Source organism: Acomys minous (genome assembly GCF_964271855.1).
Source record: "Acomys minous genome assembly, chromosome: 3".
NCBI classification, from domain to species: domain Eukaryota; kingdom Metazoa; phylum Chordata; class Mammalia; order Rodentia; family Muridae; genus Acomys; species Acomys minous.
The window spans coordinates 56,355,760-56,371,830 of NC_140485.1; the positions used below are offsets into that span (position 1 = coordinate 56,355,760).

Consider the following 16,071-nt stretch of genomic DNA (forward strand, 5'->3'; position numbering starts at 1 on the left):
TGGTCAAACAGGTTAGGCTCTTAGGCAAGGAACAAGGTGGGGCCCAGAGACAGCAAGCAGTAATTAGCACCAAAATACATCAGACCAACCTCCAACAGGATCTATACTGCTAATTGACAAAGTCTCATTTTTCATTTCACAATCAATTCAGAAAACTTTTCCATATAGGTCTTTAATTTTTCACTCTGTGTGATAAATATATACATTCTAACACGGGAGAAAAATAGAAGGCAAAATAACTAAAATATAAACCTTCTTTGGATCAAGACCATACATACATATATACATCCTGTAATCTCTTTTTCAGCCTCAGCTGATAATTTGCTTGGGTATTTAAGTCTTTATCACCTCATAGCATTTTAAATAAATTACTTAGTTCTTGAATAGTTAATCCACTGTGGCTCTTAGCTAATTAATGTCTTCCATCACTTTTTGAAATCATCTGGCCTGTCTGTGCTTTCTATGGTTGAATCTTTTGGAGACCTAGATTATATCCTAGATAATTAATAGAATCTCCTCTTTGTATTTTTTTCAGAAGCAATTTGTAATCCTCAACAAGGCAAAATTCTCTTTACTTAGTCAGCATTTTTTCCTGTGGAATCTCTATTTGAATCATCCATAGAATGGTAATTGTTGAACTGAGGAAACTGCTCATGAGTCATTCCCAATGGTTGCTGTACAAAATACCGGCAAGAGGTGGGACTATTTGACCTTCCTTGTTGCCAGACTCTCCAATGGTGTGTTGTGGTTGGCATAGGGCAGTTAAACGGGCACCGTGAACATATATTTCTCTGTCTTGTTCGTATAATGGGATTGCAAAAAGTAGGATTTTAAATCAGTCGCTTTAATAAACCATTCTTTGTTGTTATTTTTATAAAACTGTTTTTGTTTCTCTTAGCTTCTCTCTTAACCTCGATATGACACAAATAATTGAGATTCTTTTATATTTGTTTAAAATTACGCTTCACACACAATCTTGGGCAGTTAAGTCTGTTCTTAACCCTCAGTGTCAAAGCAGCTCAGGGCCCTGAACCCGCCGGGCAGCAGCGAGGGCTCAGCCCGCTCGGTGAGCAGCCGGCTGTGGAGGCTCGGAGCCCTGAACTCGCGGAGCAGAGGCTGGAGCCCGGGTTCGTCGGGCAAAGAGGACGGCTGCTTGGGGAGCAGAGGGCAGAGCAGCTGAGAGCCACGCGGACACTCTGCGAATGGCGGCAGCTCCAGGGTCGGGCCAGCTGACTTACCAGCAGCCAAGCTAGGCTGTGTGTGCACCGTGTGACCCCGGTACCCGGCGGGAGGCAGAGGCAGAGGGATGGCTGTGAGTCCAGGGACCGCCTGTGACAGAGCGAGAAGCCTACAGCAAGGGGCAGGGCCCGGGGAGGAGCATTGGGGGCGGGGGGACTCGGCGCGGTGACATCAGCACGAGGTGTTCTGGGTAGGCACCGGGCTTATTAGCATGCCCGCATACATTAACCTGGAATTAGCATATACACATACATCAACCAGGCTCATTAGCATCCACGGTCACCCTGAGACCAGAGAAGGAAATGACAAAAGTGGGGAGGGCGTGAGGACTTGGGCGGTGACGTCACCCCCACCCTGCGCGTACCTGCACAGTGACACAACCATCGTCCACGCGGCTATGTCCTGACTGTGCGTGACGTCACGCCACGGAGTCAGGGCGGGTCACCCGGGAAGGAGCTCGCAGTGAGGACAGATGCGCGGGACAGAAGGACGGATGGACAGGGACAGGCTAGCAGGTCAGTGAGTGGGGAGAAGGGGAGAGGGAGAGGAAGGAGAGAGCGGGTCGTGTGGGACCGAGATCACGTGGCAGGGGTCACAGGGGGAAACTGAGGCAAGGAAGTGTTGGTCCCATCAGCCTATCTCTGAGGGAAATTGAGACAGGGAAGTGTCAACTCCCTCAGCCTATCATAGAGGGAAACTGAGTTAGGGAAGTGTCAGCCCCCTCAACCTATTACAGAGGGAAACTGAGGCAGGGAAGTATCGGCCTCCTCAGCCTATCATAGAGGGAAACTGAGTTAGGGAAGTGTCGGCGCCCTCAGCCTATCACAGAGGGAAACTGAGGCAGGGAAGTGTCGGCGCCCTCAGCCTATCATAGAGGGAAACTGAGTTAGGGAAGTGTCGGCGCCCTCAGCCTATCATAGAGGGAAACTGAGGCAGGGAAGTGTCGGCCCCCTCAACCTATTACAGAGGGAAACTGAGGCAGGGAAGTGTTGACCCCCTCAGCCTATTACAGAGGGAAACTGAGGCAAGGAAGTGTCGCCCCCCTCAGCCTATCACGGAGGGAAACTGAGGTAGGGAAGTGTCGCCCCCTTCAGCGCCATGGAAGACGACCTCACCGACTGGATGTCGCAGCTGAGTCCACGCCTGTGGGACGTCCCCCTGCACCTGCTGTCCATCCCCGGTGAGTGGGTGGGCGGGGCCTGTGGGAGCTGTCAGTAACCGGAGTGGGAAAGACCCGCCCACACCCAGCCTGTCAATCACAAGGAGCCCTGAGACCCTCATGGGCCTGGTGGGGAAACCGAGGAAGGCAAGGCTGGTCCTTGTGTGTGACCCTGTGACCCTGCAGGCAGCCACAGCACGATGACCTACAGCCTGACCCAGAAGTCCCAGATCTCCCGTGAGCGCTCACGTCTGCTACGCCTGCTCAGCCAGGTCGCACCATGTGTCACTGGGCCCGCGGTGCTGCGATGGGGAGTCACGCAGGTGTGTGCAGGGGAGAGATGGGGTTACGTAGCTCTGTGCAGGAGGAGATGGGGCCACACAGGTGTGTACAGGGGGAGGTGGGAGTCACGCAGGTGTGTGCAGGGGAAGGTGGGAGTCACGCAGGTGTGTGCAGGGGGAAGGTGAAGGTCACGCAGGTGTGTGCAGGGGGAGGTAGGGTCATGCAGGTGTGTGCAGGGGGAGGTAGGGTCATGCAGGTGTGTGCAGGGGGAGGTGCGGTCACGCAGGTGTGTGCAGGGGGAGGTGGGGTCACGCAGGTGTGTGCAGAGGAAGGGGGGTCACGCAAGCATGTGCAGAGGAAGAGGAGTCACGCAGGTGTGTGCAGGGGGAGGTGGGGTCACGCAGGTGTGTGCAGGGGGAGGTGGGGTCACGCAGGCGTGTGCAGAGGAAGTGGGGGTCACGCAGGTGTGTGCAGTGGGAGGTGGGGTCACGCAGGTGTGTGCAGGGGGAGGTGGGGTCACGCAGGCGTGTGCAGAGGAAGTGGGGGTCACGCAGGTGTGCCCATGGGTGTGGTAGTGTGACCCCGTGACGTGAGACCCGGGGGACGGGGCAAGCTAACTGTGATAAGGGACGGGATGATGTCACCGTCACTGGTCCATAGCCACACATACCCTGCCCGCCCCAACCCGCAGACCCGTGACGTCACACAGCAGCTGGATGCTGGCGCGCGCTACCTAGACCTATGCGTCGCCCTCGCGCCAGGCGGCTCCGATCAGAACCTGCGCTTCGAGCACGTGACATACAGCACGGCACTGGTGGAGGTGCGTCAAGTGAGGGTGACGTCATCTGTGATTCAGGAAGTGAGTCCCTAAGGTGACCCACACACACACACACACACAACCCCTCTCGCCCCACAGGACACACTGACGGAGGTCGCGGAGTGGCTGGAGTCCCACCCCCGCGAGGTCGTCATCCTTGATTTCCGGGGCTTCGCGGGGATGACGCGCGCGCTTCACGACCACTTGGTGGGGGCCTTGGCCACCATCTTCGAAGGCGCGATCTGCCCGCGCGGGGTGAGCTGGGAGTGGCTCAACCTACTCAGCCTGCCCCGCCCCTTCCACTAGGCCCTGCCCACTGCACAGGCCTCGCCCTTCTCCTGGCCCCGCCCCCGCCCCTTCCCAGCGCCCACCCTCTTAGGCCACACCCCTCAATTTCCCTCAATTAAGGAGGAGGCCCCTACACTGCGGCAGCTGTGGGCTAGCGCGCAGCAGGTGATCGTAACGTATGCGGAAGAAGCCGCTGTGCAACGTCATGCGATGCTGTGGCCCGGGGCCCCTCACTGGGAGACCTTCGCGGCCAACACGCAGGGGCTGCTGGGATACCTGGAGGACATGAAGGGCCAAGGCCGCCCAGGTAGTGTGGTGAACTGGGATGTGTGCGGGATCAGGAGCGTCATGGGGTGGTGGGTGGGGCCACAGACTGTCAGTTATGGGGACATGGCCGGGAGCGGATGTAACGTCATCCCACCGGTGAGGTCATGTTTTCACGTTTCCCCTGCCCACCCCCAACCCCGCAAACACTCCCGGTCCCGCAGGCGGCTTGTTCGTTGCGGACGCAGCCCTAACCCCGGACTCCTGGTACGTGCTTGCGCACCCAGCCGGGTCTCGGGAGAAGATGGCGCTGCAGGGTCTCCCAGCGCTGACTGCGTGGGTGCGCACACAGCGCCCTGGACCGGAGCCCGGCTGTACCAACATCATCGCCTGCGACTTCATGGGCCCCAGCTTTGCACGTGACATCATCGCCCTCAACCAGAAGCTACTGCTGCCGCCGCCATGACGTCGCCTGCCAGTCACTTCTGGCACCACAGGACCCACGGCGGAGGCAGCTGTCAATCCCCCACAGTTACTTTATTTTCGGTCACTTCCGGCCACTAATTAAAAGACCCTGCGGATAACCCCGTGTGCGGATGTGCGTGCGTGCATTTGCGGCTCCTGTAGCCCAGGCTGGACCCAGGGAGACGAGCACCCCAGTGTATTATGGGATGCGCTTGTCCTCATCCCTGGGGTGAGAAAGGCCTACACTGCGCAGTCAGTGGAGCGGGACTCCGGCCAGGCTCCCATCGCCATTTGCAACGCCATATCCAGTCCAGTGATGTCACTCAGGGGATCCCCGGGAACAGCTTCCGAAACCGGCCCAGGGCGGCCTGGCTGATGAGGACAGTCGCGTGGACAGCGTCCGGCAGCTCCTGGACCTGCTGCACCGTGGCCTCGCGGTACAGCCAGCTGCGGGGAGAGCGGCTATGACCGGAGGTCAAGGGCAGCGGGGCATGCTGGGAATGACGGGTGCACGTACCCGCGCGGGACCCACCTGAGCTCGCGCCCACCCGGGGGCAGCTGCAGCGTGGTCACGCGCAGGCCCGTGGCCCGCAGCACCGCGTCCTCCAGCGCTGCCTTCAGCTCGTCCAGCCCGAGGCCTGAGAGCGCGGACACGGCGATGGCGCCCGGTGTGGGGGGACAGAACCTGCGTGCGGAGTGGGCGGGGTCAGCGGACGAGGGACATGGGGAGGCGGGGGCTCAAGTCACACACTCACCCCGACACCAGGTCAGCCTTGGTGTGCACCTCCAGCACCGCGGCCATCTTGGCCTCTGGCAGGCGTAGGCCCCGCAGCGTGGACAGCACCGTGGCCTTCCGCTGCTCCGAGTCCGGGGAGCTCGCGTCGCGAACGTGCAGAATCACGTCCTGGGGGTTGAAGCAGGGTCAGGTATGGGGACCGGGGATCAGGACGCAAGCATCCCACCCTGGTGCCCCCACGGCTCAGGACCCACCGCATGCCCCGCATCCTCCAGGGTAGCTGCGAAGGCCCCCACGAGCCCGTGTGGCAGCCGAGACAGGAAGCCCACGGTGTCCACGTAGAGCACGCGCAGGCGTGAAGGCAGCCACCCCGCGTGGGCCGTGACCTCCAGGGTCGCGAAGGGCCGGTCACACGGGTGCAGGTCAGGGTCGCGGGTCAGGGCCTTGATCAGCGAGGTTTTGCCTGCGTCGTGGTCGTGTTACACACTCACGGACATACCCTCCCCACCCGCGCCCGCCCACGCACCGCAACACGCACGCACCGCTGTTGGTGTACCCCACCACGGCCACAACGGGCAGACCCTTCCGCACACGCTCCCTGCGCAGCAGCCCCCGCCGCTCGCGCAGACGCACTAGCGCCTGGCGGATCTTGCACTCGCGCTCTCGCAGCGCACGGTGATGCAGCTCCGTGGGGGACTCGCCTGTGTGGGGGGGGATCCGTAGTGATGTCATCACACATGACCCTGTGAACCCTAGCCCTCCTTGGCGTCACCCTCTTGTGACCCACTGGTGACCCTCACCTGACCCCAGCATGTACCTCGAGCCCCACCCCGCCTGGTCACGGTGGCTGCCTGGACTGGACCTGGGGGAGAACAGGGACGTCATGGTCCTGGGGGTCGCGGGGCATCATGGGAGCCTGAGGCCCACCATAGCGTCACCTGAGCAGCTGCACCTCTGCCAACGCCAGCTGCAGCCGAGCCTCCCGCGTGCGCGCATGACAGCGGAAGATGTGCAGGACCACGGACAGCCTGTCGAACACGGGCATGCCCCAAGCAGTCTCCAGGGCGGCCTGTCGGGAGGGAGTCAGGTGACACGGACAGGGGAGGGACACGGCGAGGGGGGAGCGTAACGACACAGGGCTCTAGCCCACCTTGGTTGGGGCGGACATCCTCTCCACGTTCAGGAAGACAGAAGTGATGTCGCGACTCCCACGGATCTTCTCTGATGGGTGAAGCAGTGATGTTACATGGTGCCACACCCGGAAGGGCGGGGCCGAAATTTGTCAAGGGCACAGGCTCATGCACACAGAAAGGGGCAGAGCCCGGTCACCCATGACGTCACAAGGCACGCACAGTGGAAGGGGCGGACCCCGCTCACCTGTTATGTCTCGGAAAGTGCCCTTTCCGAACACCATCTTGCTGTCAGGGACCCGCGTGGGCACGACCAGGGTCCGGGTCACCGACCACCCAGGCAGCGCCTGCACTACAGACGACGCCTCTTCCACCTCGCTCTCGGCTGGGGGGGGGGGGAGCAAGGAGGATCAAGGGGGCGGGATAAGGGGCTTGGCACATGACGTCACTGTCCGGCAGGGACCCAAAGCAAGGTGCCAGAGCCCCCAGGAAACCCAGCTGCTGCCTAAGCCCCACCCCCACCACCAGACTCCGCCTACTATGAATAGACTAACCTGTCACTCTAATGACCCAGGCCCCACCCCAAGACTCCCCAAGCTCCGCCCTCACACCTCCAGGTTCCTTCCGCACACAGGCTCCTCCCACCCGCGCCTGTCTGTCACGCTTAAAATCCCGCCCCCAGCAAGCTCTGGCTCCGCCCCACAGCAACCTGGCGCGTCTATCACACACAGGCCCCGCCTACACACGCCTGCTCTTCCTACGCGCTTACAACTACGCCTCAAATGACCCAGGCCACGCCCATCGCCCTAATCCCGACCGAGCACCCAGGCCCCGCCCACCATCATCCAGGTCCTAACACATGCCGCTTCTGGGCTGGGTTGTCATTCGTATTTCTCCCTGGGCACCACCGCCAGCCCGTCTACTTTGATTCCTGTGGCTCCGCCCCTTCTGTTGTCACTTCCGCCATCATTTCCCGCCCCTTCCGGCCACCCCGCTCCGATGGGCTCCCTCCCGTTCCTTTAGGGAAAGAATACTGCACACTTAACCCCACGTCCCGCCCCAGCCCCCGGTTACCTGTAGGTCGTGGCGTCCTTCCGGCCGGGCCTCTGACGTCAGGGTGCAGGACGCAAACGCGCTGCGCTGCCACCGGAAGTAGCGGCTCATCGCTCAGGAGTTCCTCCTCTTCCTCCCGCAGCCGCCGCTCATCCTCGTCCTCCTCGCCTGACTCCTTGCCCCGCCGCTCCTCCCAGCTTCCTCGCGCGCCCCCCGCCCACGCGCTGCCGCTGCCGCTGCCGCGGGGTCCCGCGCTGACGTTACGGGCCGGACATGGCGGCCGCGCGCGGGCGTGGATGACGCGGGAAGCACGCAGGATCCGGAGCCCCGAGAGGATGGCGGCCCGCATGGACAGCATGGGAGGGGACAGGCCGGAAGTGTGGGTGGATACAGGAGTCGGGTTCCCAGCGGCTGCCCGGCGTGTTTCCGGGCAAGACCGGAGCGGACAGTGGTGGCCACGGCATGGGAGGGTATGGGGTTAGGCATCGGTTTTCCGGGGGCTACTAATGGTGTTTCCGGTGCCTTGGAGTGTTTCCGGGGAGAACATGGGGAACACATAGCCACAGACTCGGAAGGAACAAGGGAGCAGAGCGCAGGAGCAGCATGGGAAAAGGGCGGAGCCCGGACTTGCGTATCCGGCGGCTGCTAGTGGGGTCTACGGTGGTTGGAAGCATCGGCGAATACGATGGAGGCGGAGGCCCAACCTGCGGCCGAGCGGGGACCGGAATAAAAGAGGCGGTCATAGAGTGATGTTCCCCGTTGCTGCATGTGCCGTTTCAGGGAGGAGCGCAGCTGTGTTCACACGGAGACACAGCAAGCGGAGGCGGCGGGCCCGGGGACACGAGTAGTGCTGGCGGCTACAGCAAATGGTAATTCCAGTGGCTATGAACGCTATTTCCAGCAAGTGTTTGTCGGACACCCAGGAGCGAGTTACTCCGAGGAGGACAGTGGCCTCTGTGCTCCAGGACTCCATGTAGATGGGGCGCCCAGGAATGGTCCCTGATTGACAGGAGGTAGCCCCTCCTGTAGTGGGCGTGTCCGCGGCTTAATCGCCTGTGCCTATAGGGGTTTTCCCTGCCCCCGTGTGTTCCTTAGTAAACCTGTCATACACCTGACAAACCCATCACCCATAAACCCTGAATCCAGCATACCAGAAGCCTGTCAGTGTCCTGCATTTCAGGGAAGCCCTGAGACTCGTGACTGGAGGAAGGAGCCCAAGTCATGTGGGTGTGACATCATGGTGTGCACAGCCCATCACACGTGGAACCTGCCTTGTGCTGAAGTCACCGCAAATGCCCTCAGGATGAAAACCTACGAAAACTATTGCAAAGTACAAACGTGATGTGCCCCTCCCACACGCGGAACCAAGAGCAGGAGCCACAAGAACTCCGGCAGATACCTCCCCTACCTACGCCCATCTTAGCCTTCAGCACACAGCCTTCAACTGAACCTGGAAGTTCTTCCCCTAAACAGAGGATATTTAAGTACTGTATGCTTACTGCGTGTGAGTCAGGAACCCTGGCACCCTAGCCCCAGGGAATCAGACACATTAACCCTCAAACCTCCCCTCACTGCCCAAGCTTTATACATCAATGATTCATGAAAATAAAGCTTGGCTAGCTTGCCCTCTCACTCCATGACCATCTGAGCCTCAGCATTTATCCTGGGGAAGAATCGCCACTGGACACCCAGGGCTCAACTGTCAGTCAAGGCAGCGGTGCCAGTGAAGCACGCACTGGGGCTGTGTCTCTCCAGACCTGCCTCCCACAGCGGCTGCCCACATCCCTGTCGTGCTTAGCACAGCAGCTTAACCAAGAGCAGTAACACTTAGGTATTATCACAGGCCTTGGCACGCCAGAGTTTCCACAGCTGTCTGATACCAGCAATTTTATTCTTAAAGATCTAATTTGTGGTCTGGAGAGATGGCTCAGAGGTTAAAAGTGGCTGTTCTTCCAAAGGTCCTGAGTTCAATTCCCAGCAACAACATGATGGCTCACAACCATCTATACTAAGATCTGGTGCCCTCTTCTAGCCTGCAGGTGTACATGCTGGCAGAACACTGTACATAATAAATAAATCTTTAAAAAGATCTAAATTGTAATACTGTTAGAATACTATCTATTCAGCCTAGGAAGCCAATAACTGACACAGTATGAAACATACTTTAAAGCTGCAAGCACTATGCTGGGCAGATTCTAAACTGATCAAATCTACTCGTAAAATAAAATAAACTACTCTAAACCTCATAATATACATATATCCCAAGCACATGCCAATCTGGTCCTCGGAGACTTCCTCCTTTTCCCGCCAACCATCAACTCTTGGCTCCTCCCCTCTCCAGGAAGTCCTGCCTCCACTCCTGGCCCTTCTGCCCAGCTGATTGGCTAAACGGCACTTTATTGACAGTTGTTAGATACACTTAAAGACACTCCTCCACGTCTGTGGAAAACTCTTTCCATACCAAGGCCTAGTGCAAGGGCCTTGCCCTAAAGTGCTCTAGCTGTTTCTGAGAGAAACAAGCCCTTTCATCTTAAGGTCCATCTGTTGTTGGACCAACCTGCCAGACCTGGAACTCAGGCCACCCCGCCCCAGCCCCCCACCCCCCAGACACTGAATGACAGGCTGGCGGGGAAGCTTCGCTCAGCATGAGTGTGGGAGACACAGGCTTCTCCAGAAACAGTTTTCAGTGAAACAGTTCTTTATTGAGGGAGACGGAGGACTATGTAACCCTTGGGCAGTGGGCAGTTTCCAGGGTGAATGTACATCACTGGCTGAGGCCGAGGTGCTGGGAACGCTTCCGTCTGTATGAAGAGAAATTCCAGGCGCTTGGTGGACATGTCCTTCTAGGAAGAGAGGACGCTGACACTGTAACCTGGCCACCAGGCTGCGTGACTGCCTCTAGGGTGTGAGGTGAGAGTCACAAGGCTTATCACGCTCAGACGTGCGGGCCCAGTGCAGGGAGGAAGCAGTCCTATGCCTTCTCAGGATGAGACCTTCAGGGTTTGAACACATCTCCACCTCACCCGTGCCCTAGACTGGCTCCTCAGTCACATGGCTTTCTAGCCCCACAGGCTCTGGGACCACAAAAGAAGATGGTGATGAAAGCTTGCTGAACACTCCCCTTAGGAGGCCGCCCAAATCCTGAGTTTGGCTGTTGCTCAGACACTCAACTAGTGTCTTCGTAACTAACTACCCTGAAATTCTTTTCTGTGGCTAGTCCAAAATACCAGCTTCACAGAGGAAAGTTCACTGAAAGAAAGCAGGCTGAGGCAGGCGGAAGCTTGGCACTGTGTCTTCCCTTCCAGCTGCTCTGCCACTGACAGCCCAAGCTGGACCTCCTCGTGCCCCCGCTCCGGCCTCCTCCCAAGTGGTAACACCGACGTCTGTGCCACGCCTGAGCATCTTTTGTTTTGTTTTGTTTTTCGAGACAGTTTGTCTGTGTAGCCCTGGCTGTCCTGGACTCGCTTTGTAGACCAGGCTGGCCTGGAACTCACAGCGATCCGCCTGCCTCTGCCTCCCGAGTGCTGGGATTACAGGCGTGCGCCACCATGCACCTGAGTGTATCTTAAATACCAATAGATTGCACTATTGCCCAAGAACTACTGCACCAACTTCTCCTCCCACCAGCCATGTGAGAATGTTCCAGCACTTCCCAACACTGAGCACCCGCCTTCTCCCCTCCACCTCTGCCGTGCAGGACCAAGAACTAAGCCCAGAACTTGTCCTACGCTAGGCAAGTGCTCTAATATTCAAATACACCCTCACTGCAAGAGGACTGTGCACCTCTCCTTCCTAACAGAGTTACTGAACAGAAATAATCAGCAAAGGTCCAAAGGCTTGAAAGCAACCATAGATTAAGACTTCAAAGTCAGCTTTGGTTTTTGAATTATGCATCTATACCACTATTTAGGTATTTTGAAGGTATCAGATATGCTATATTCTCGGGAGGGTACTATTATTTCAGTTCTTCTTTCTGCATTCTTTATCCTGTGTACAACTGTCCAGTTGTGTGGAAGGGACCCGAACTTCCCACATATAAATATGTCCACCTTACAGATTAATATCATTAGTGGTTTCAACAAATATGTAACTTTTCTAAAGTTCAAGTGCTAGGCACAGGCTCTCCTGTGGACCTTTCTCTCTAGCTGGAAATATAAAATGTTCTGGCTACTTTTAAATTTCTATCAAAATCACTCAGGAAACCCCACTCACAGAACAGTTATTAATCATATAAGATGAACCATGCCAGTCTAGAATTTTAAAGCTATTTTCAGGGTTTTTGTAAGTATTTGTAAAATTTAGAGAGAGCAAATAAGAACAAGGACAGGAGATCCGGCTCAATTGGTACAGCACTTATCTAACGTGTGTGAGGCTCAGCACTGCACAAAACGACCATGGTTCGCCCGCCTGTGACCCAGACACTTGTGAGATGGGAAGCAGGAAGATTAGCAGACTCGAGATTATCCTTGGCAGTGGTAGCACACACCCTTGGTCCCAGCTACCCGGCAGCGAAGGCAGGCATATCCCTTAGTTCAAGGCCAGCCTGGTCCACAGTGAGTTCCTAGTTCTAATGGAAGTAAGGAACCCTAACCTTGACTTGAATCCAGGTGAGCATCCTTGTGTGTACCTCCCACGCGCCTGCTGACCGGCAGGCGGGCTATGTTCAGCCTGGTTCTCTACCTTCCGATCACACAGCTAAGCCCTCAGGCCCTCAGTCCCTCCATCGATGCCCGCACTGAGCGTTGCAGCACTTGTAGAAGGTGGTCATTGGCTCGTCGGCGGAACGGGTCTGAAGCTGCATGAAGTAGGCACGGGGATGCTCACATTTCGGACATGGCTCTGACAAGAGAAAAAGAAGTTCTCCACATTACACAAGCACTGTTAGGTGGGTAAGCATCCCTCCCCCATGCTGCTAACGCTAAGTGTGTCAATGGCAACACCCTTCCCAGAGCGCATCACTAATAAGGAGACCAGAGGCAACAAAAGCAGCGGCTTAAAGCTTTTTTTAAAATACTTCACTCTCTGGATCCCACTGACCTTCTCAAATTTGGTTGAAGAATGGCTAAAATACCACACAGCTACACTCTAGCACTTGAGAGACAAAGCAAGAGGCTTGCTACAAGGCCAGCCTGGGCTACATAGCAGGATTCTACCACAAAAATAAGCAAAACCAAAGGAACAAAACTTTAAGCCTCTGCTCCTTTTCAACTTTCAGGGCTTTTGTTGCTTTTATAAAACAAGTTCTTGAGGACAGCCTCAGTCACTGTGTAGCTAAGATGACCCTGAGCTCCTGGTTCTCCTGTCTCCATCCCTCAAGTTGTACAGCACCTAGGAGACCTGTATGTTCCTCTAGAGGGGAAAAGACTGCCAGTCACACATGTGGTCTTCTTTCTAACACTGAAGGCCATCTTCTTTCATTCCATTATTACATTTAAGACAATCAAACATAAATCAAGACTTAACACATTTAATTTTTAATGCCCCCAGTTGCAACTATTCCCTTAAAGATAATGTTCTTAAATCATTTTATGTGTTCGTTTTGCCCCAGTGCTCTGTGCACCATGTGCCTGCGTGCCCTTGGATGCCATGGAGGACACTGAGGTCGGAGCTGCATGTGAGCGCTGGGAAGAGCAGCCGATGCTGTCACAGCTCAGCCATCTCTCCAGCCCCACAGCTGTTTATCGGTTGACAGATGGACTGAGACAGTGCCTCATGAAGCCCAGATGAGCACCGAGCTTTCCGTCTCCCACTCTGAGAGCCTGGGGATTATAAGCTTAAACCATCATGCTTCACCCCAGTTATAAATTTTCTTTCTGTTTCAAGACAAGAATTTCTCTGTGTGGCTTTGGCTGTCCTGGACTCGCTTTGTAGACCAGGCTGGCTTTGAACTCATGGAGATCCGCCTGCCTCTGCCTCTCAGAGTGCTGGGATTAAAAGCATGCGCCACTACACCCGGCTGAGTTATACATTTTTTAAATCCATATAGAATAATAATAAAAAAGATCGCATCTCATCATTTTTTCAGCATTGGTATTTGAATGTCCACAACATAACTCTCCTGAGAAGCCTGCACCCACTAGAGCACGGGCCTCTCTCCCCCTCTAAACAACCATGTTTAAATCAATATTGAAACTTTTTAAAAATGAACTCAATTTTTGCTTCAAAAAGAGAATATGTACCAGATCTATTTTTAATTAAACTTGTCCATATCTGACCTTCGTAGGTGACAGCATGGTAACTGTCAGTATATTTAACCCTTGAAAGAATCGGATTTTTTTTTTTAACTTCAGCCAGGTGGCAGCTGCACACTTTCAGTCCAGCATGTAGGAGGCAGACAGGTCTCTGAGTTCAAGGCCAGCATAGTTTATAACATTTATAACATACAGAGCAACAGCAAGGTCTCAGAAAATAAAATCAAACGATAACAGCAAAAGAATATTAATACCTTGCTTTAAAGAGTGACTATACTGCAACTAAAATGTATCACCAAAATATTTCCTGCATTGGCAAACACAGCTATTTGTCATTACTTTATTGTTTATATTTTCTTGAATTCTTTTACATTTTGCCTGTGTGTGTGTGTGTGTGTGTGTGTGTGTGTGTGTGTGTGTGTTGTGGGGGAGTCAGAAAACAACTTTTCATGAGTCAGCTCTCTCCTACTATCTGGGCTCCAAGAATCAGACTCAGGTTAACAGGTGCGGCTTTTACCTGCTGAGCCATCTCACTGGCCCTGATAATAAACATGGTTGCATTATAATAATAAATTCATTAAGCATAGCAATAATAAGCAGGGTCGAGGCACTGGCCGCACTTCTCACCTGCAGTGGAGTCCACATTCTCCCAGGCAGCTGCCCCACCAAGCACATCGTCCACTTCTTTTAGCTTTGGATACTTTCTGTTGGTTACCTAACAAAAACAAGCCATGAGGTTTCAAGTGATCACAATTTTACACACGGGCTACCAAACTACAGCTTTCCTCCAGCATTCCCTCTCCTGGGTGAACAAATGAAAACCAAGTTTATCTTCTTCAGAATGCAGCACGAGCCACTGAAATGCAGGGGTTTGTGACTGGGGTGTCCCCAAAACAGCATAAGGTTTGACGTCAGAGTCCTCTAGAGACTAGAGGAAACACCAGACAGAACAGGAAGAAAAAAACCAGCTGATCTCATACCGCTAAGTCACCTAATACGAAGCCATCCACCATCGTTTAGCTGGGTATACAGTATCTCCCACGGCGCATTTGGTTGCTTTCCTAAATTTATCAGGCATACTTCAAATTTCAAAAGTATGTCAACAGTTCACCCTACCACAAATACAGACTCTAATGTGCACTTTAAGAATGAGCTATCAGGCGTGGTGGCCCACGCCTTTAATCCCAGCCCTCGGGAGGCAGAGGCAGGTGGATTTCTGAGTTCAAGTCCAGCCTGGTCTACAAAGCGAGTCCTGGACAGCCAGGACTACACAGAGAAACCCTGTCTCGAACCCCCCCCCCCCCGCCCTAAAAAAAAAAGATAAGATATCAAGGCCTGTGATGAGTGGTTATTCAGCGAAGGACCTAACAGTTCTGCGCGCACCGTGAAGATCCTTCAGAATAGTGACAGGGCTGGGAGCCGGAGAGATACTGAAAGAACGGGATGGCACGAGAGCTCCGTGAGCTGAAGAGTTTGGCTCAGCGAGAGGTATGAACCGAAATTCTCGCAAAGCGGGCAACGGAGAGCGAGCCGGAGGCGACCAGGAGGGTCGAGCGGGGCGGGCGCCGCCCCAGGACTCACCTTGCGTGTGATGTTGTGCACGTAGGGGCAGGTGTTGCAGGCGAAGCGATGGCAGCGCTGCCCCTCCTCCACAATCAGTCCGTTCCCGCAGCCCGGGCAGAAAAGCAGCATCGCTGCAGCCTGGACAAAGCTGCTCCTGCTGTCGGCCAGCAAACGCCGCCGCGGACTGACAGGCAGCGAGTTCCCAGCAAGCACTGCGGCCGACGGGCAGCCCGTTCCCAGCAAGCACTGCGGCCGGCAGCCTCGCGCCTGCCGTTGGTCAGCGCGTCCACCAATAGCAAGCCGCTGCGGTCGGCCCTCGGCGGGGTTACCCGGCGACGAGCTTTGGATCTGTTGGAGGGGTTGGGGTGCTAACCTACATGGGAGGCGGGTGGGGTGAGGCCTGGGCGGGTTGTTGTTGTTTGTTTGTTTGTTGTTTGTTGTTGACTATACACACACTAGTTTAGTTCACTGAAGAGAGGAACCCAGTTGAGAAAATGTGTCTATAAATAAATTGACCAGTAAGTTGCTTTTTTTTTTTTAAGTGTAAATTGATAGAGGGCCCGGGCCATTGTTGGTGGTGCCACCACTAAGCCGGTGGTCCTGGGTGGCGTTGGAAAGCAGGATGAGCCGGGGCGGGGTGCTGCACGCCTTTAATCCTGGCACTCAGGAGACAGAGGAAGGCGGATCGCTGTGAGTTAGAGGCCAGCCTGGTCTACAAAGTGACGAAGTGAGTCCAGGTCAGCCAAGACTGCGCAGAGAAACCCTGTCTCGAAAAAAAGAAAGAAAGAAAGAAAAGAAAATTTCTGACACACTGTGAAGACACAAATATGTGTATGTTTCTGACGTAACGCACTCATGTCAACTCTAACAATCACTTTATTGTG

At 55.1% G+C, this 16,071-nt stretch overlaps 3 protein-coding genes and 1 long non-coding RNA gene across 9 annotated transcripts; 2 read left to right on the top strand and 2 right to left on the bottom strand.

Moving 5' to 3' along the window:
- The first annotated feature begins 1,425 nt into the window (after positions 1-1,425).
- PLCXD1 (phosphatidylinositol specific phospholipase C X domain containing 1) lies at positions 1,426-4,633 on the top strand. 4 transcript variants are annotated; one of them, XM_084777673.1, is made up of 7 exons: positions 1,426-1,754; positions 2,012-2,419; positions 2,585-2,721; positions 3,372-3,500; positions 3,597-3,752; positions 3,906-4,092; positions 4,274-4,633. In XM_084777673.1, exons 2-7 carry the CDS (start codon positions 2,338-2,340, stop codon positions 4,513-4,515), a joined length of 933 nt encoding a protein of 310 aa, XP_084633799.1. In that variant the 5' UTR covers positions 1,426-1,754; positions 2,012-2,337; the 3' UTR covers positions 4,516-4,633. The 4 variants fall into 4 exon arrangements, with proteins under 4 accessions (XP_084633799.1, XP_084633800.1, XP_084633797.1 ...); XM_084777674.1 differs by having other exon boundaries at positions 2,288-2,419; XM_084777671.1 differs by having other exon boundaries at positions 1,427-1,754; positions 2,334-2,419.
- Positions 4,568-7,926, bottom strand: GTPBP6 (GTP binding protein 6 (putative)). Its single transcript, XM_084777670.1, has 10 exons — positions 7,455-7,926; positions 6,628-6,765; positions 6,401-6,471; positions 6,189-6,319; positions 6,051-6,112; positions 5,793-5,951; positions 5,505-5,713; positions 5,270-5,418; positions 5,047-5,199; positions 4,568-4,961 (listed from the first exon to the last, which is right to left on the bottom strand). The coding sequence occupies exons 1-10, from the start codon at positions 7,789-7,791 to the stop codon at positions 4,838-4,840; spliced, it is 1,533 nt and encodes a 510-aa protein (XP_084633796.1). The 5' UTR covers positions 7,792-7,926; the 3' UTR covers positions 4,568-4,837.
- A 237-nt stretch (positions 7,927-8,163) lies between these two features.
- LOC311595204 lies at positions 8,164-9,073 on the top strand. Its single transcript, XR_014778360.1, has 2 exons — positions 8,164-8,302; positions 8,614-9,073. It is a non-coding gene; the product is annotated as an uncharacterized lncRNA (long non-coding RNA).
- A 1,040-nt stretch (positions 9,074-10,113) lies between these two features.
- Positions 10,114-15,939, bottom strand: LOC311593636 (DNA-directed RNA polymerase III subunit RPC10). 3 transcript variants are annotated; one of them, XM_084775001.1, is made up of 4 exons: positions 15,206-15,939; positions 14,252-14,339; positions 12,114-12,272; positions 10,114-10,234 (listed from the first exon to the last, which is right to left on the bottom strand). In XM_084775001.1, exons 1-3 carry the CDS (start codon positions 15,314-15,316, stop codon positions 12,145-12,147), a joined length of 327 nt encoding a protein of 108 aa, XP_084631127.1. In that variant the 5' UTR covers positions 15,317-15,939; the 3' UTR covers positions 10,114-10,234; positions 12,114-12,144. The 3 variants fall into 3 exon arrangements, with proteins under 3 accessions (XP_084631127.1, XP_084631126.1, XP_084631125.1); XM_084775000.1 differs by having other exon boundaries at positions 10,114-10,276; positions 15,206-15,938; XM_084774999.1 differs by having other exon boundaries at positions 10,114-12,272; positions 15,206-15,936.
- Positions 15,940-16,071: the final 132 nt, after the last annotated feature.